Source organism: Galeopterus variegatus, unplaced genomic scaffold, assembly GCF_000696425.1.
Source record: "Galeopterus variegatus unplaced genomic scaffold, G_variegatus-3.0.2 Scaffold245, whole genome shotgun sequence".
Classification (NCBI taxonomy): Eukaryota; Metazoa; Chordata; class Mammalia; order Dermoptera; family Cynocephalidae; genus Galeopterus; species Galeopterus variegatus.
Genome location: NW_007726356.1, coordinates 723,329 through 743,334, shown reverse-complemented (window position 1 = coordinate 743,334; position 20,006 = coordinate 723,329). Strand labels below are relative to the sequence as shown.

The 20,006-nt window shown below is 41.6% G+C and overlaps 1 protein-coding gene across 1 annotated transcript in view; it reads right to left on the bottom strand.

The window, feature by feature from the left end:
* The window catches only part of MTHFD1L (methylenetetrahydrofolate dehydrogenase (NADP+ dependent) 1-like), a 180,215-nt gene that overhangs the window by 70,346 nt on the left and 89,863 nt on the right, over positions 1 to 20,006 (bottom strand). The window contains exons 15-18 of the mRNA XM_008566485.1: positions 17,236 to 17,375; positions 11,787 to 11,828; positions 10,932 to 11,032; positions 10,226 to 10,403 (exon numbers count right to left, since the gene is read on the bottom strand). Coding sequence (XP_008564707.1) covers positions 10,226 to 10,403; positions 10,932 to 11,032; positions 11,787 to 11,828; positions 17,236 to 17,375 — 461 coding nt within the window. The remainder of the gene's footprint in view (positions 1 to 10,225; positions 10,404 to 10,931; positions 11,033 to 11,786; positions 11,829 to 17,235; positions 17,376 to 20,006) is intronic.

Sequence of the window (20,006 nt, the reverse complement as noted above, 5' to 3'; positions counted from 1 at the left end):
CCCGAGGGTTCGGATCCCACATACGGACCGGTTCCCGCTCACTGGCTGAGCGAGGCGCGGGAGCAACACCGAGGGTTGCGATCCCGTAGCCGGTCCCTGGTCCGGTACGGGGGCAACACTGAGGGTTGCGTTCCGTTGCCGGACACGGAAAAAGACAAAAGACAAAAAAAAAAATTCCAGAAGAGCAGTTACTTAAATTTTTAAATTATTTTCTTGTGATTAAAAAAATGGACAGAATAGGGCTGGCCAGTTAGCTCACTTGGGAGAGCGTGGTACTGATAACACCAGGGTCGAGGGTTTGGATTCCTGTACTGGCCAGCCAACAACAAAAAAAGAGGACAAATAAAGTGAAATCGAGCATAAGCTTAAAAATGAAGCTGATAGAAATAAAAGAAAATAAAGATGCGCAATGTGGTGATGTCTTGTCTTACTTGGAGGTCAGATTCTAAAGTCAGCAGCTTTGAAAATCTTTTAGAAAACCCCCACAAATACCGCATAACACTCTCCTATCAACACTCTCCTATCCCTTAAGCCTGTAGTGTTGTGGAAGTGTTGGAACACATTGCTGTTTCTTCAGCCCCATACCAAATGAAGTCCTTGGGATGCATCGGGGGCCACACTGAAAGAAAAATACAGTTCTTTTGTTTTTCCAAGGCCATAGAATTGAATTCACGTACATTAAATGTTCCTATGCTGTGATATTGGCGAAATGTATTTCAATGCGTATATAATATGTAAAGAGAAAAATCAGTTAATAAATTTGGAGGTTGAATAGAAATCTCTGGACACACAGTAATTATTTCAATTCCTATTTTGTATTTAAATGAAGCATAAATTTTAAATGATCTACAAGTATAGGTTGGCAAATAGCCTTTCCTGTTCTTCAAATAAAAGTACAACATGAAACTGTTGATGTTAATTTAGACTGACCATACTACACAAAGTGCACAGAGTTGTATTACAGACACACCAGCTGGTGTCACAGGGGCAGATCCACTGTTGTTTCTGAGAACAACAGGCCCCTGTATCTCGACACAAAGCATATCCTTGGCTGGAGATCAACACATCTGAGCTACCCAAGGTGTACGTGCTGACTTCCATGAGCTCACTGGCCCTGAGCAACAAGTTAACTCTGCAGACTCCTGGAGGAATCTCACCCTCCTAAGGCAACTGTGGTGTGTGGTGGAGATAACTGGAGTCTCGGAAATGAAAAAAAGGCTCACAGCTAGACAATATGCATCTGTGCATGTGAGATGAAGACAATGAGGAATTCACGTGGGTGATCTTTTATGACTCTCAAATAGAGCACTACAGCAATGTCAAAAGAAAGAAATAAATTAGAAAGAGGTGATTTTAAAGATCTCTTCTCACCCAAGTGAGGGGGAAGGGCTGACAGTGGCCCGAGCACTCTGCTGGCCCTAACTCTCACACATTTTTACAACGCATTTTTACAACGCATCTGCTTGTGTCTCTTCTGCAAACCTGACTTAGGAACTCTGATCTGTTATCAGAACAACATGAATGAACACAAGGTGTAGTCTGCTTCTGCTTTCATGTGCAGGGACCCCTTGTACTTTACAAGTGGCTCTTTTTCTTGATGGTAGAACAGAAGCCATCTTTTGCCCATTGATCAATTGGAGATGTGCTTCCAAAGAAAAGCCTTCTGGTCTAAGATCAAAAATCTCACTCCAGAGCAGAGTAAACTACAAACATGAAAGGAAAAAGAAATCGTTTTCTGACAAAAAGTTATTACTCAAAACAAATCCCCCAACCTCTCAGATACTGGGGTGACTAGAACCGTGTGCGGTTTGAGTGCTACCCCCAAAATCCTAATGTTTCAGTTTTCTCTCTTGAAGTGGTCTATTATATGTGGTACCTTTAATGTTTACACCTGTGAATAATATTTAAATAATGTCCTTCAAGAGCCTGCTTTTAGGTTGAGAAAATGGATACTCTCCCTACCACAATGGTCTCATCTCATCTGAATTTAAGACAGAAAGCCTGGGGATGGATGGAGTGGGTGGGAGAAGGCAACTGGCCAACACGTGGTGAGACTTTGATAATTCATCATTTTTCAATCTCTCATAATTTTAGATGAGTTAAGGCATTTCTAGAAACTTCCATCATAGTGACATTCCATTTTTCATATTATAAGAAAGCATTTAAGTGACATTATAGGAACCCTTGTGATGTGTACAAGTGAAACAAATATAGACTACTGTTTTTTTCTCATCAAGGGCTATTTCCGCCACAAAGGAAACAGCTGGGCGTGCTTTGCCAGAATCACACATGACGAGTAGGACACTTTGAGGAAGCTGGGCTGGCTCTCGCAGCAGGTTCAATCTCTTGAGACTATCTAACACAGATGAATGAGGCACCCATTAGGCTGGGGAGGTATGCGATTTATTGCAGGCCAGAGGAGACTAGATGGAGAATACAGAAGCCACTGTTGGAGAAGAATCTAGTTTTGACATAGATCTGAGGTGTGTCCGCAGAAGGTACGGTCAAGTGGAGGTGAAATGGGAATTCAGAGTTGAATCATGAAAAGGAAGCCGGGGAGAAGAGGCTAACGAGGGACTTGTTAAAGCAGTTCAGGTTGGATGACCAAAGCTCTTTAAAAGTGGCTCAATTATAACCTAGGAAGCAGAATATTAAAGAGTAGAGGGAAGAGAAACATTTACAAGAGAGATACTTAACTGACTGGCAAGTATAAGGCAGCTTTCCATAGAACACTTCAAACATTCCAATGCACAGAAAAGGGCAAGGAGAGAGATGAAGAAAGGGTAGGTGGGCACAAGAGCCAGCGAGGTCATCATCTAAAAACGGGACAATGAAAAGAAGGAACAACTTTCTCTCTACAGTGTTTTTTTTCAGTTACTGTGAAATATAAAAGACATAGACTTGCACATAAATATCATTTTAAGTTTTAAAACTCTATTAAACACTACATGTACAATGTGAATGTACTTAATGCCACAAACTGTACATTTAAAAATGGTTAAAGTGAGGAGTTCTGGTCAAGATGGTGGAATAGACAGTCCCCAGCGTCACTCTCTCCCACAAATCAACCAATTTACAGCTATAAAAAGGTAACGTCAGCCAAGCTGGGGCTGCTGGAGCTCAGGGGAAGAGGAGGAGAGACCTACAAAGTGCATGAAGGCGGGAGAAACCACAATGAGAGAAAGAAAAAACTGCTCTGAGCGTTTCGGGCCATGGCCACCTTAAGGCTGGAGCTGCTGAGCACATGGAGCAGGAGCCGGTAGAAGTCACAGCTGTGCCCTTCAGATGGAGTTGCTTGGAGGTGGCAGGGGAGAAGAGACCCTTAGTGGCCCCCAGGACAGCAGATCACTAATAGGGTTCCCATGGACCCATGCAGGAACGAGGAGCCAGAACAACTGAAAAAAAGGAGCCATTCAGAGGCTGGTGAGTAATTGCAAGGGACCGATGCATGGCCTGTTCCTTGGCAAGTGTTTGGAGCATGGGCAGTGGGGGAGATGGGCCCACCAGGAGACCACTGGGACAAAGCAAGGACAGCCAACCAGCCCCCCAATCAGCACAGGACCACTCAGAGGAGACTGGTTGGGAATGCAGAACCTTATGGGGTGTAGTTTGATGAAAAACTCAGGCCCAGATCAGAGTTCCCAGATCCACCAGGTCTCTGGAGAGCCAGAAGTACCTATAAGGTCAACCATCAAACCCTGAGCTGCACAAAAAGCCTTCCCTAGGGAAACAGCAGCAAAGCAGCAATTTAGCTCAACCACACAGCTCAAGTCCTGATTCCCCACAGGAAGTTCCCCAGTTTTAGAAGTAAGCAGAGGACAAAAAATTAGTTCTAGCCCAGGCACACCACCAGCACCTTGGGGCTTGCCTGGGAACTGGAGGCTTGGAGCCGGGGACCAGACCCCACTCCAACATCCAGGAACACTACACCAGTGCCTTGGGGACCGCCTGGGGACCCGAGGCATTGAGATGGTGACTGGACCCCACTCCCACATCCAGGCACACTGCCAGCACCTCGGGGCCCCACCTGGTGGCCCAGGGCTTGGAGCTGTGGATGAGGACCCCCCCCCCAGAACCAGGCACACCATGCCAGTGCCTCAGGGCCTGCCTAGGGACCTGAGGTATGGAGCCGGGGACCAGGCACACTGCCAGTGCCAAGGAAAATGCCAAAAACATCACCTCCATGTGGGTGGCCCACCCAGCCACCACAATAACCACGGCTGCCGTGAAAGTGGCTAGACACCACAACCAGCACGCAGATGGTCTGCCAACCACTGGAGTGCACTGACACAAGGAGAGTCACCAGCAGAGATAAAGAAAAGAAGAGGATGTTTCTCTCCACAAAGCCCATTTCAGAGTGACAGAGGAAGCATCTGCTCTATGATAATATTGGGGGACCTGATCATACCTCTCAGTTGGGCAGATCATCTAGGCAACAAATCAACAGAGTAACCATTACTCTTTCAGAAGGAGAAAAGAGATCTAGGGTAATTAGAGGGGGGAGGGGGGTGGGGAGAGATTGGACAAGGAGCATAAAGAATAATTATGAGTTGTAACAATATATATGCTAGTAATATTGATTTGATCAACATATCTCAGTGTTGAACCCCCAAAATATGCATAATCAATTTTGATTTAATAGATAAAATTTTAAAAAAAAGTTAAAGTGAGAAATTTTATGTTATGTATATTTTTATCACAATAAAAAAACTCCCACTATATACACATAGGTACAAAAATATATGTACACATGCATTTTAATTTATTTATTTATCTAAATTTTGAGGCTCTGGTTACCAATGTCCTAAGTCTAGTTAAAAGGTAAATTTCAAAACTCTACCAACAAATGGCATATGTTCAAGTTTGAATCTTTAATACAAAATAATTTCTCAACAACCAACCAGAACAAAAAACCCAGCAAACACACTCTGCCTTAAAACAGACCAGCAGGGGAGAAGACACCCTTCAACATCTGGACAGTGAAGGTGTAATAGTTTGGAAATTGGTGGTGCCGGCTGTGGCCCTGGGCTGTCTTCACGGCATGTTTTGGGCTCCCTTCATCCAGCCTCCACTGTGATCCAGAGAACAGCTTCATGCGAGGAACAGGAAAGACCTTTTAATAAAAACAAACGCCATCCTGTCTTGCTGTCAAGGTTACACCTCGAAATGTTTGCAAGGTTAGAGAGGAAGGAAATGGAGATACTTCCAACCCCAACTCCTGATGTGACAAACGATGCTCAGACTCAGAACTGCAAGCAGACTTTTCAGTGCCATACGTCCTTCTTGGCAAAAATGACCTGTTATGATACCACTAATGGCTCCCCATTCTCACTGAGAAGGAATAATGTCAGATGTCTTGGTTTAATTTCTTGGCATATTAGGAGCCCTGGTCTCTAATTCCTGGGTTTAACTCACTTGAGCAAGAAACCAACCCTAGAGTTTGAAAAAGTTACCTTGACTTTCAAGAGAATTCTTGAAGGTGAATTCAGGAGGCCCACTCTCTTTCCACAGTGAACTTGACAGGAGGAAGAGTTAACACTGATTGCTAGCTCTCTAGGTGCCAGCATCTCACTCTGAGATATTTCATTTGGTCCTCACAGCAATTTGGAGAAGATAGTGTAAGACACCACCATATAGATAAGCAAACTGAGGCTCAGAGATTAGATTGCCCAAATTTATACCTGTAGCAGGAGGCCTAGTTAAGATTTGAACTCAGTTCTGCATGGCCTCAAATTTAGCCTTTTAACTATGTATGTCACTTCTCACACCAAGTGTCCATTAGTTATGGGGAAGTCCGGCACCTTCCCACCTACTCTGCAGAGCTGAGCCCACACATCAGGTGGGCTTCGGTGAGGCATGCCTGAGAGAATGTAGGAACGAGGGATTTCTCAGCTAATAAAGTATAAACACACATCAGTTTTTATCTCAGTTATAATATTTCCATATGTGCTGGCAGATATGAAGACATTTATATTAGTTGACTGTAGAGATATAATTGTCAAAAGTAAAATCAGAAAAGAAAAAGTCAAAGAGAAGATGATTCGGGGGGAGGTTAATTCTAACAGCTTCTTTTTTTTTTTTTGTCTTTTTTTTCCGTGTCCGGCAACGGATCGCAACCCTCAGTGTCGCCCCTGTACCGGACCGGGACCGGCAACAGGATCGCAGCCCTCGGTGTTGCTCCCGCGCCTCGCTCAGCCAGTGAGCGGGAACCGGTCTGTATGTGGGATCCGAACCCTCGGCGGGAGGGCCGCCGCGCTTCCCAAGCGGCGCACTATAGTAGTGCGCCACCGGGCCGGCCCCCTAACAGCTTCTTAAAGGGAACGGCAATCACCCTAAAGGGTTGAGAGGAAATCACCCACTGTATTTCAAGTTTAAGTAATTTTCACACCATAAACTTCTTTTGAGCAATTAGACTGCTACATCTTGTTCCATACTTTAAAATTTTTATTCTGAATGAATTAACTAGTGCCGCTGGTATCACAATCAAAAGTTGCCTACTCTTGAATTAGAAGCTATTCTGGTAGAAAGAGATGTGGTACTGTTCTCTACATAACAGTGGCTGGTTAACGCCGCTTTCTGTAAAGTTCAGCAGAGATGCTCATGTCACAAGAGCGGTTTGTTTCTTGCTTTACATGAGGGCTGTCATCACAAAGCCCAGCCCACTGAGTTGCCTGGCCTCCCAGCGGCTTGGAGTCAGGTGTTTCTACTTGTCTCTAGCTGTCCCTCTTCCCTTGGGGGCACTGAGACAATTGCTACATCACACACAAAGCAATCATGCCCTGTGCTCCAAAACAACACAAGGGGTTGGGGGTGGCGGGGGGAGCAGGAAATAAGATGTCATTAATACTGTACTGAATTCATTCTTGGGGAAATAAAGTCTGGGGAGATAGGAAAAGGCACGGAAGCCCAGTTTGCACTGAAAATCAAAGGCAGGACAGTGATTTACCCAAAAACATTTATAACTTCTTTTTTCTGTAGAACAATCCCACGCCTATCTAACTACCCAGCACCAAAGGATTAGTCATGGGGAAAAAAACAAAGGGGAAAAAAATAAAGTGGAAAAAAAGGGCTGCAAGAAAACCGTGACTTAGTCTGTAAAGTTTTACCAGCACAGAATGCAAAAAGTTAGAGGGGGAGAAAAAAAATGTTTGTGCTCTACTATTGAGTGCACCGATGAATTCAGATTTTTACATGGTCATAAGACAAGACAGTAAATGCGCCCACGTTCTCTAAGCTTGTCTTGCTAGTGTGAGGAGTGCAGCTACTAGGGAGACTGGAAAAAGGGAACCCAAAGCAGCAACAGCTCTTTTCACAAACTGTCATGTTGCAAGAGGCTGAGATGCTGATTATCTAACAAACAATTATGTGGCCCAAATTTAATTTCTGGGTTGCAAGAACAGGGAGAGTTATGTTGGCAAAGGAGGCAAGAATCCTAGCCTTGGGGCCACCTTGCAAATATAGAGCTCTCGACTACATTATTATAAATTTTTCCCCTTTCCATGGGAGAGCAGACATTTTAACAGCATTATCTCCATGAAGAATGGGAATTAAAAAAAAAAAATTAAAATATCAGTGGAAAGGGAAAGGGTTCATCTCAGGGTTAGTGTTGTCTAAGACGGCATAACTCTGAAACATTTCTTCTGTTTCTTCTGTTTACTGACCTTCTTTTCACCTGGGATGCTTTCCTTGAAAAGAGCCACACATTGTGAAATTATTCATTAAAATACCTGCCCGTGCCACGTAGAGCGGGAGGCTCACGATCAGAAGGTGGTGGGTATAGAGGACGAATCTCCTGACAGTGGTTTGTGTGGAGCGGCCGTGGGCTGAGCCAGGCAATGCAGACACCCTGGTGCACCTCACCCGAAACCAAGGCACAGGAATACAGACGGGGTCAGCTCAGGCACCCCCCGTCCCCCAAGTTGGTTTCAACCCTCTAACACGCCCACCTCAGGGCTGCCTCTATTTTATGCTTAACATCTCCAGTGCCGGAGAACTCACGGCTTCCAATTAGAACATTTTTCTTTATTTTGACCCCAAATCTCCTTCCCCTGTTGATCCTGATCACCTCTGTAACCCAGAATATTCTAGTCCTTCATTAGTAAAATGTCCTTTCAACACAACAAACATATACTGAGCCAACCACTCCAATTCATTCCTCAAGTCCTTCCTTCCACAAACATTTTCTGAGTGCCGATGACGTCCCTCACAGGCAGGGATTCTCTGCCTGTTCCTGCTGTCCTTCCTCTTCAGGTGGATCACTTGGTCACTGCCCTCTTAAGCTGTCTGTCACCCCCTCCCCTCCTTCACACACTTTTGAACACAGTACTGAGCTCTGCAGCACAGAGACGATGTCATCCATCATTCCAGATGCTCTTCCAGCTCTGCCTCATTCTGGCCATGGGACTCAGGGCAACTTACCTCATCTCTTTGTGCTGTTGTTCTTATTTATAAAATGGGAGGATATCACCAGTTCCTACCCAGTAAGGCTGTCAGAACTGAATAAGTTCAAGTATACCAAGGTGCCAACACACGTGGCACACACAAAGCCCTCCCTCAAGTGCAGCCTCAGTGACAGCCCCATGCTCCTGCTGATGCGACTCCAGCCTCACAGATCATGCTGCTGTGCCCTCCCTTCACTTACGTGTTTTCTCTTCTTCCCTTATGCCACCAAACAGGAAAGAGGAGTGACGTTATTGTTTGTGACATCTGAGAAAAAGACCCATAGAATCTGTATTGGTTTGAAGGCCAAGCTCTCTGGTGATCATGGACTACCTGTGAGGACAGATCCGAGATCCAGAACTAGAGCCACAAAATGCAGAATGCAGTTGGGAGGTGGGTGCCAGGATGAACTGTCTGAGGTTTTCCTGGGAAATTCAGATGTTCTGACTGAAGGCTCATCATCTAGGTGTGTTTAAAAAATATACTAGACAATCCAGCAATTCCACGTCTGAATATACGAGGGTACTTCAAAAAGTTCATGGAAAGATTCGTATTATCTTCAATTCTATTTTTCCACAAACTTTTTGAAGTACCCTCACATATTCAAAAGAACTGAAAATAGGGTCTTGAAGAGATATTTGCAGCATTATTTACAATAGCCAAGAGGTGGAGGCAACCCAAGTGTCTGTTAACAGATGAAAGGATAAATAAAATGTAGTATATGGATACAGTGAAATATTATTCGGCCTTAAAAAGGAAGGAAATTCTGACACATGCTACAATATGCATGAACATTATGGTAAGCAAAATAACCCAGTCACAAAAAGACTAATACTGCCGTATGATTCCACTGGTATGAAGTATCTAAAGCAGTCATATTCATAGAGTCAGAAAGTAGATGGTGGCTGTCATGCGCTGTGGGGAGGGTGAATGGGGAGTTACTATGTAAGGGGTGCAGAGTTTCAGTTTTGCAAGATAAAAAGACTTCGGGGCCGGCCCGGTGGCGCACTGCTACAGTGTGCCGCTTGGGAGTGCGGCGGCGCTCCCGCCGAGGGTTCGGATCCCACGTACAGACTGGCTGCTCACTGGCTGAGCGAGGTGCGGGCGCGACACCGAGGGTTGCGATCCCATTGCCGGTCCTGGTCTGGTACGGGCACGACACTGAGGGTTGCAATCCGTTGCCGGTCACGAAAAAGGACAAAAAGGAAAAAAAAAAAAAAAAAGATAAAAAGACTTCTGGAGACTGGGTACACAATAATGTGAATGTGCTTAATAACTGAACTGTGCACTTAAAAATGGTTAAGATGGTAAATTTTACATAATGTGTATTTTATTTACTGCAATGAAAAAAGGTATATATACTATACATAGCTTAAGAAAACCCCAAAGAAGGAAAAGAACCATAGCAGAAATGGACAAAGAAAATACTTCCCATGATTTCACAAGCTCTATCAAATAGCTCAAAAGTCTCATTCCTGTGCAATCCCTGAAAATGTTGGCTGTTGAACCCTGTTCTCCAAAGCACCCCCTCACTTACGCCTGCTATTTGGAAGTAGAGTGTAGTCTTCAAGAGCACAGGCTTTGGGGCAAGGGGCCAGGGTCTGCCCTTTGCAACATGACCTTGATGGATGGCTTAGCCTCATTCATCTTCAGTTTCCTGGTCTGTGGGGTTGCTGTGAGGACTAAATGGGACAAGCTGTACGCACAGCTGTCAGCACTGGCCTGGCACGGAGTTAAGGTGCAAGAAGCGTGGGCACTATTGTTGTAGCTCGTTATTATGCCTTACCTGAACTTCATACAGGAATTGGAAACGGCTTCTTTGACTTGCAGCTTCTCTCACAGCCCGAGCCAAGTCTACTGACCCTCTTCCACCAACCGACCAGTGATAGCAGGGGACCGCATCGAAGGCACCAGCCTGCTTTGCGAGCTCACACACCAAGTCAATCTCAGCGCGGGTGTCAGTCCTGGTGGTGAAAATGCTCGTGGTTTTGCATCTGCATTCATTTAGTGATGTTTTTAAAGAAAGACTAACCATTTGTACAGAACTTCACTCCCTAACACTGAATACATTTTAAACATCAAAAGTGGTCACATCGTGTTTAAATAAATCAGACTTAAAGAAAAGCATGGAAAAAAAAAACCCCTCCAACATGACTCAAATATTTCCAGTTGTTAAGGGTTTTATCAAGAAAATTCCATAACATGTCCCTTTGATCATTCTCAGTCTTTCAGACAGACATGCTGGGTGGAATTAAAAAAAAAAAAAAAAGCCAAGGAAATGGTAACTCACTATACAGATTTCATTTCCCTAATAACATTTTGAAAACACGTCTGCTAAAACGAAACCAAACCAAACAAACAAATACAAAGAGCTGAATATTTCTGTATACTTTTAGATGAAGCAGAGAAGACCAAATACCCTCAAGACACAAATATAGTTCACAGGGTGGCCCAGTGATACGACCACATTTAAAGTCAGAGGTTTGACTTACTTGAAGACATTCAGAGCCACCACAACGGGAACACCGAAGAGCTGAGTGATCTGAATTTGCTTCTGCAGGTTACAGCAGCCATCCGCCACCAGCTGGATGTTCTGTAAGAAAACCAGACCCCTGTGTACTGCCTCCTACCAGCCCCACCGAACTAAATGGGCAGCACCACTCAGGCAGGTTTGGCTTCCACCTTTCCTCACTTTATTGTCCTAGTAGCTTTTGGAGAAGACCATAAATCACTTTTTCCTCCAAGAAAGATGGCTGCAGAAGGAGGAGGTTCATTTTCAAAATTATTTCTAAAATTATTCTGAAGCCAATGCATATGTAGGTGTTGAACCTGGCAGCTATTTATTTCTTCTGTGGACTGGCTGCCAGGACCTATGCAACCTGCTCACGTGCTACAGACTGGTGGATAAAAGGCACAAGGCTGGGTATGGTGAGGGGCCCTGTCCAGCTGCTCCCGGCTCAAATCCCTGGTGCCACCTGTAGGAGCTAAGAGGTACTGCTGTCAGTAAATCAAAGTCTATTTACAGAAAAGAGCCAATTTGGTATCTTCCAAAAGGCAGTCTTTTCCAAACCGAAAGAATACATGGGTATAAGCTTCATATTTATTTCGGTCCTAGGGACCTTGAGCTCTGATGGCTGCCTTGGGGGTAGAGAACAATAGATAAAGCCTACATCCATTTCTTCTTGGGATTTAAGACTTAAATGAATGGACTTTATCTCTTACCCCACCTATTATCTCTTGGATTCTTAGAAAAGCACTTTTCTAAGAGGCTCATTCACTAATTGAATGTCATCTGTAAGCCAGGGATTAAACGGATTTGAATGATTCTTCTAAAGAGTTCCTCTTACCTCCTCTGTATATTCTTTCTTAAGAGGAACACCAGCAGTTACCTGAAATAAGAAGAGATAAAAAGAATAATCGCATAAAAATGCATACTCTAATTGATAAAGATCTCAAAGAAAAGCAAGTCATTGTCACTTTTTGGGAAGGTAGCCCTACATTTTGTGCTTTTAAACCAGTAGCTGGCAGCATTGGTTAAATATAAAGTCTTATAAGATGCTTTTAAAAAATGATGCCAGACTGGTCCCATGGCTCACTCAGGAAAGTGTGGCGCTGGCAGCGCTGAGGCTGCGGGTTTAGATCCTATATAGGGATGGCCGATGCGCTCACTGGCTGAGCGTGGTGCGGATGACACCAAGCCAAGGGGTACAGCAGCTGGTAGCACCGAGGCCGCGGGTTCGGATCCTATATAGGGATGGCCGGTGCACTCACTGGCTGAGCCTGGTGCAGACCACACCTTGCCGAGGGTTGTGATCCCCTTCCCAGCCAAAAAAAAAAAAAAAAAAAAAAAACACCAACACTGATGCATGGGCTCCATCCAGACCAATGAAACCAATGACGGCATGTGGGAACACAATAAAGTATATTCAGATGAGTATTTCTGGGAATAGTGTAGACTAAAACACTGAGAGAATCTCGCGACTGGAACAACTAAAGGGCTAGACTGAAAAAAAAAAAAAAAAAAAAAGCATTGCTGAGTCTGCATGCTTGCTCCCATGTAAAGTTCTACAGAATCCAAGAACTAAGCAAAAGGAGGAAGAACAGTTTATAAGCACATGCAAAAAAGTAGAGAGCATCAACAAAGCCCAAAGTTGGTCCATGAAGACTAACAAAATTTGCAAACTATGCTAAGATTTAGAAAAAAAGAAAAAGAAATGAAAAAGATTTTAAGTATACACGCTGAAGATAGAATTAGTAGGTTACTATGACCAACTTTATACCGATCCATTTAAAGACACAGATAAAATAGAGAAACTTGCAGAGGTATAACTTTTATTAAAACTCGTTTAAGAAGAAATAGAAAACCAAAACAATTCTGTATTAATTAAAACAAAATTAAATTTGTAGTTAAAAACCCCACCAATAAGCAACAGGCTCAAACAGTTTCACAGGTGAGTTCTACTCAATTTTGAGTACACAAATTATTCTACTGTTACATAAACCATTATAGACTATATCCAAAATAAAGAATCCTCTCTTATTTACTTTATGTTGCTAATAATCTCTTTTGTCATTGTTGTTGCAAAGATGGAAAAATCCTCCTTAAAACCTGAGGAAACTAATTAGCAAAATCCAGTTATTCGTACAAAAGATAATGAGTGCCAAATTTGGTTTATTCTAGGAATGAAAGGTTCATTTAATATTTGAAATTTATATATATATATATATATAAAATATGCAACATTAATAATTAAAGAAAAAAACCATTTCATCGTCTCAATGGATGAAGAAAATTCAACATCCATTTGGTATAACTTGACAGACTAGAAATAGAAGGCGATCTTCCTTGACCTGATTAAAAAACATACATTAAAAATTTACAGCAAACGTCATACTTAGTGATGAACTATTAAAAGCATTTCCTTTAAGATCAGGAATAATAAAAAGATGCCTCTATCACCACCCCCATTCAACACTGCATTGTAAATAGGAAGACCTTGTCACTGACAAGAAAAAAAAAAGCATAAAGGTCGGAAGAGAAGATTAACAAAACTGTCATTATTTCCAGGTATGACTGCCCTCATAGAACTCCCCAAAGCATTTATAGCTAAATCAGTAAAATTAATAAGAGAATTTAGACAGGTGTTAGATATAAAAGTAACTTTTAAGAACAAAAATAACCTGTTAAATTATTTAAAAGTATAAAGTAGACAGAATCTATAGGAAGGTAAACAAGCCCTTTATGGAATAAACTGTAAGTCCTTATTAACATATATTTAAGACAACTAAATCGATGAATAGATATACAATGTCCTTAGAAAGCTATCAAATCTTCCCATATCATCAATGATTTAATTCTATTCCAGCAAAAATCTTAAGAAGAGTCTTTGTGGAGCTGGTTGGAGCACGGTGTTGTAACACCAACGTCAAGAGTTCACATCCCCATACCAGCTAGCCACAACAACAACAACAACAACAACAACAACAACAACAACAACAACAACAACAACAACAACAACAACAACAACAACAACAACAAAAGATTCTTTGTGGAACCTGATGCACTAATTCTAAAGTACACATGGAAGTGAAAAAGGCCAATAATAGGCCCAGCACCCATGAAGAACTAGAGCAAACTGGGGTACCTTGCCTTATAGGGTATCAGTGTAGCACAGACACAATTAAATTACTGGAAGTGAAAAAGGCCAATAATAGGCCCAGCACCCATGAAGAACTAGAGCAAACTGGGGTAGCTTGCCTTATAGGGTATCAGTGTAGCACAGACACAATTAAATTACATCTGGTCCTTGCACCACATACCACCACATACCAAAATTCAGTAGTAACAGATATGGCAGTTAATTATATGTGTCAACTTGGCTGGGCCATGGGGTGCCCAGCTATTTGAGCAAACATTTTTCTGGGTGTTTCTGTGAGGGGGTTTTTAGATGAGATTAACATTTAAACCAGTGGACTCTGAGTAAAGCAGGATGCCCTTCATAATATGGGTGGATCTCAGCCAATCAGCTGAAGGCCTGAATAGAACAAAAACACTGGCCTCCCCTCAGCAATCCCCAGCTGACTGAATTAGGACTGAAACTGCACTACTGGCCCTACTGGGGCTCCAGCCAGGTAACCCACTGTGCAGATTTAGACTTGCCAGCCTCCATGACCATGCAACCCAATCCTTTATAACAAATATCTTTCTCTCTATATGTATATACACACATCCTATTGGTTCTGTTTTTCTGGGGAACCTGGATTAATACAATTGGTTTAAAGAACTAAGTGTGAAAGGAATATGTGGCTCCAGAAGAATAACAGAATATTAGTTCTTCTACTGCACCAAGAATGGTGCACTTTGGAAGACAGGACATGAAATTTAAAATGACTGGGGGGCTAAAATGGACAAGTTCAAAGGTCACAGAATTTTCCACTACACACATTATGGAAAAAAGCAAGCTGAATAAACATAAGAGGCAGCCATGGTTATTTGTATAATGATAACAAAAGGAAGTAGAAATTGTAATGAATCAAAAACATTACCACAGAGTTGTTTCAAGTAGGAAGGAATGACACTGAGACAGTTAATACGGAATATAGGATTAAGAAGATGAAAGTTCACTTATTATTCATTATTGATAACATTTCCTGGCTAAAGACTATGTCAGACATACCAATTAATAAGACATAGTCCCTAATCTCACGGGATTCAGAATTGAGTAGGGAGACGCACAGACATTCATAAAATAATATGATGCATAAGGCACTACTCACCGAGCCCAGGACAGGGATGCTTAGCTTCATGGGGCTTCCTGATCCTTCCCTTTTACTATCCTCCACTCATATCTGTGCCTTCTAACCCTGAGCCTTGTTATAATCATCACTGGCCTAGAACCTGACTTCAGTGGGAGTGCAAGAGACAAAGGATTAGCGTGGGAAAAAAATGCAAGCATCCTAAAACAGAGCACATACATTAGGATGAAATGAAATAGGATCATAAATTATGTAGAGAACTTTTACAGAATAGAGACCAGGACAAACACAGGACTGAAAGTCAAGAGACCTTGATTTTAGGTCTGATTAGTCCCCTAAACAGATGTGTGATATCACCAAGCCACTGAATCTCCCTGTGCCTCAGAGATTTCCTCTAAAGACTGGACCAGACTGGATAATTCCTAAGCCCTTTCTTAAAGCCCTTTGATTTTATATTTTTCAGGACAGGATAAGAGAATTTCAAATGCATTTTACATAGGCAGAAACAGTTTTGTTGAAAGTGGAAGGTGGTATACAGATTCAAAATCTAAAGTCCAGGAACTGTAGCAACAACTGGTGTTTGGAGCAAAATTAGAATTCTTTAGGATTTACTACCTTAAAGGATGTATTATATCAATTTTGCATTGAAATGATGATGAAACCTGAGGAAAAAATGAAGTGCTCAGGTGTATGGTATTATGAGTAGATTTGGGATTTAAAACATATTACCCTTCATTAATATTCAGTTCTGCACAGTTGACAGAGAAAGAGATTTGGATCTGAAGTCCTCCAAATAAGATCTGGCTTGCTGCTGGCCTGGTAACTGTCCACATTCCCTAAACCCACCAAACCTCAGTTTCCTCAGCTGTTAAACGGTATAAGAATAATGTCTACTGGTGCTGATAACACCAAAGTCCAGGGTTCGATCCCTGTATTAGCCAGTCGCCAACAAACAAAAACAAAAAGAATAATGTCCAATGTCTGCCTTTCCCAGGACCAAGAACTGCTAAGATGATCAAACAATGCACATTAGAGTTTCATCTGTTTTACTATGTAATAGTATAATCATTGATTATATGACTTTTATGTACACAGTATACCAATTAAGAAATCAGATTTGGGCAACCCCGTGGCTCACTCGGGAGAGTGCGGCACTGGTAGGGGATGGCTATATAGGGATGGCTGGTGCGCTCACTAGTTGTGCGTGGTGTGGACCACACCATGCCAAGGGCTGCGATCCCCTTACTGGTCAAAAAAAAAAAAAAAAAAAAATCAGATTTGGCTGTTTGTCTCGTATGTCAATATTATAATGATAAAAAAAAACCTTCATATGATTTTATTTTGAAATGATTAACCAGTATAAAATTTCTTATTCTCCACTTGCAAATTCCTAAAATGAAAACAAAAACCCTCACATACCTCTTATATGGAAAGCAAAATATTCCCTTTCAGATGTCTGTAAATTCTATACATATCAAGATAGGTAAATAAGAAAAGTCTTTCAGACTGTTAAAATAGAGTTTGTGTTCCAAGCAAAGCTCTCTTAGAGACAATCCAGTGCCATAACAGAATTATGAAGCAAAAATCAAAATAAACAGAAACAGAAGGAAAATCATTTTGGATGAAATCTGATGAGTTGCAACATCAGTGAACTGAAAAACTATCTGTACAAACATTGAGAAACCTCAGCCATCAAAGAAATCACTCTAATCCTTACGTTCTTCGCTTACGAACAAGAGCCTCTATCCCATTACCATGTGGTTATAAAAAGTTGGCCTGAGTATCAGATATGCATCTGAAGATCAAAAAATGATTACATTGTGCTCCTTTCCAAAATACTGCTTAGAAATAACTTTGTGGGTGTTGCTGTTCACTTGAACTTACTAAACTCAAAATGTCCTATGGCGGTAATCTGTAAAAAAGGTTTTAGAAAGGAGACATTCTAGAAAACTACAGTAATTAAGCAGGCATAAATGTTTCAAATGCTCAATTATCTTAATTAAAATTTTTTTTCACTAGGAAAGAAGAATGGAAACTTACACTCGGGCCACCCCCATGCATCTTCAGAGCTCGCACGGTTGCCACCAACACAACCACATTGGGTACCAAGCCGGAAGCTCGGCACTTGATGTTGAAAAACTTCTCCATTCCAATATCAGCACCAAAGCCGGCTTCCGTCACTGTGGGAAATTAAGTTGGAAATATGCTATTATTTTCTAAAACAAGTTAACAGATTTTGGCAATCGTTGTTATAATTCAAGCTCAAAGGAGAGCTTAAATTCCTCCCTGCTGCTAGGTTACTACACAACACTGCAGCTTGTTCTTATGCAAAGGCAAAGGGAATTCCCCGTCCTCAAAGAAAACGTTCTACTTCATTGTATGCTCTAAAAAGACAGCTTCCTACCTTGTTTCATATTACCAGGCCTAAAGAATCCATTCCCACGGCCAAGATTTTTCTTCTAGAATTGTAACTCAAAACAAAGCTTTTCTATATTAACACAAATGGGATTTGCAACTTTGTAATCAGGTTCGAAACTGTAACCAAATGACAGTAATAGCATGATTATGATAGAAGATCTTTTCTTATTCTTTATATTTAGAATCATTTATTTTAGTGCCACCTGGTCATCTCTGTTGATGGACAAAATTCAATTTAGTTGACTGGTATAAAGATGTTGATCATCAGACTTCAGAATTTATTCCAGAATCAAAGAGAATACTCACTTCTCTTGCCTCCCCACAACCCCCAAATTGCTGGACATGCTTCCTGTAGCAAGTGTAGCAGTAGCAGAGAATATCTAACATCACCTTCCAAGATAATGCTGGACACTGGGTCAGTAACATCTCCATGCACACAGGACAGCTCTAGGACCTTGCTATTCAAGGTGTGACCCACGGGCCAACAGTAGCAGCATCACCTGGGAGTTTATTAGGAAGGCAATCTTGGATCTCCCATAAAACCTACTGAATCAGAATCAGCATTTTAACAAGATGCCCAGGTGAGATAAAAGTCTATTAAAATTTAGGAAGTACACTGCTTTAGTAAAAGACTACTACCAATGTCGCAATAAGTATTTATGAAAGATGCACTATCTATTGACAGTACAACCGAGGCCGTAATTTATGGAATAGAAATTTGCAGTAAAAAAATTTCCTGAGGTAGAAATAAAAAACATTTAAAGTGTGAACAGATGAAAATATCTGTTCCTTGTATTCACTGAATATATACATTTAACAAGAATAAAATGATAAATTTTCATACGTAATTTCAAACTCTTAATATATCAATCAGTTCTAATTCTTTATGGTTTCCCTTTTAGTACTTCATATGCCTATATAATTTTTATAGGATAGGTAGGATTTTGTAGTCTGCTCTTTTACTTTAAAATGATCAGTTTACCTGCTGTACTACAAATTTTCAAAATTTATGACTATGAGTCGAAGCTTACCATTTTGCTAAGTTGATGTACCAAGATTTATAAAAATTTTCTGTTATTGAACATTTGGGTTCTTTCCAATATAAATAATGCTACACTGAAAATAGCTGTGTACATAAACTTAAAACTCTTTCAAATTATATTCTTGGAATAAATTCCTGAGGGGGAGGTTATGAGGCCAGAGGATATAAATGTTTTTTATGACTGCTGACAAGCTTTTGATGAATTAAAAAATACTCAATTTGGAATGCCATTTTATCTTTTATTATATTTTCTTTGACCAAACTTTGTAGTAGAACAACTTAAAGAAGTAAAAGACATTCCTTTTTATAGAGTATTTGGGACAATTCTTGTGATCGAATTAGTAGTGGTCAAAACCAGAGATGACTGCTTACAGTAACAATCTTTATCTTACTGGTACCCCTGATAAAGCAAATGTTAACTTTATCATGTTGGTGGCACAGTGGACCCCGGTAGAGGAATAATTCAGTTGACTTCTGACAAATGTCATTACAGAATGGACTGTCAGTGGGGGAAGGATGGACGGCGAGGCAACCGTACTTGATTACAAAAGTAACTGTCCTGTGGGTTAGTATCACAGACGGGATCCTGAATCCTTCCCCAGCTGTGCAGCTTTGGTGAGTTATTTAACCTGAGTCTCAATGTCTTCATTGGACTTGTTGGGAGGATTAAGTGAAATAATACATGTAAAGTACCGAATTACTGTTTTTTTGTGGTGCATAGTGAGAGCTCACAAAAATGGCTGGCATCATGATTACCAAAAGAACAATTCTCCCTCTTGCTAGAAATCATATTCAATTGAACTTGCTAGAATTCAATTCATTTGTTGAATTCCTGCTATGTCCAGGCACTTTTCTCAGTGGTACAAGCCTAGCCTTAGGGTCACTACCCTCAAGGGCTGCAGGGAAATTGGGGAGAGACGATCTGCTATTACTAGAGAGAACTGGAGGGTAGCACACTGGGAGGGATGGAGTCTGCCTGTGAGGTATGGGGAAAGATGACGATGGAGTCATGCTCTCAAGGACAAACAGCATTTGTCCAAGCAGAGAAACAGGAGCTGACGGATGGCAAGAGGGCTCCTTCCCCAGCCTGCGTCCATCGCTGCATGCAGCATGCTAAGTAAACTGCTGTGCCGTCCCCCCTTGGAGGGCAGGAACCATGCCTTACTCATCTCTGTGCCTCCAGTATCTAGCACAGGACTGGGCACATATAAGTAAACGAATTAACAGAGCAGGACTCAGGAGCCAACGACAATCTAAAGTAAAGGCCACAATTAAATGGAGATAGACACACAAAGTAGAATGAAATAGAATTAAAAATATGTTCTTAGTTCTCCCTATCATACTTCTCGTT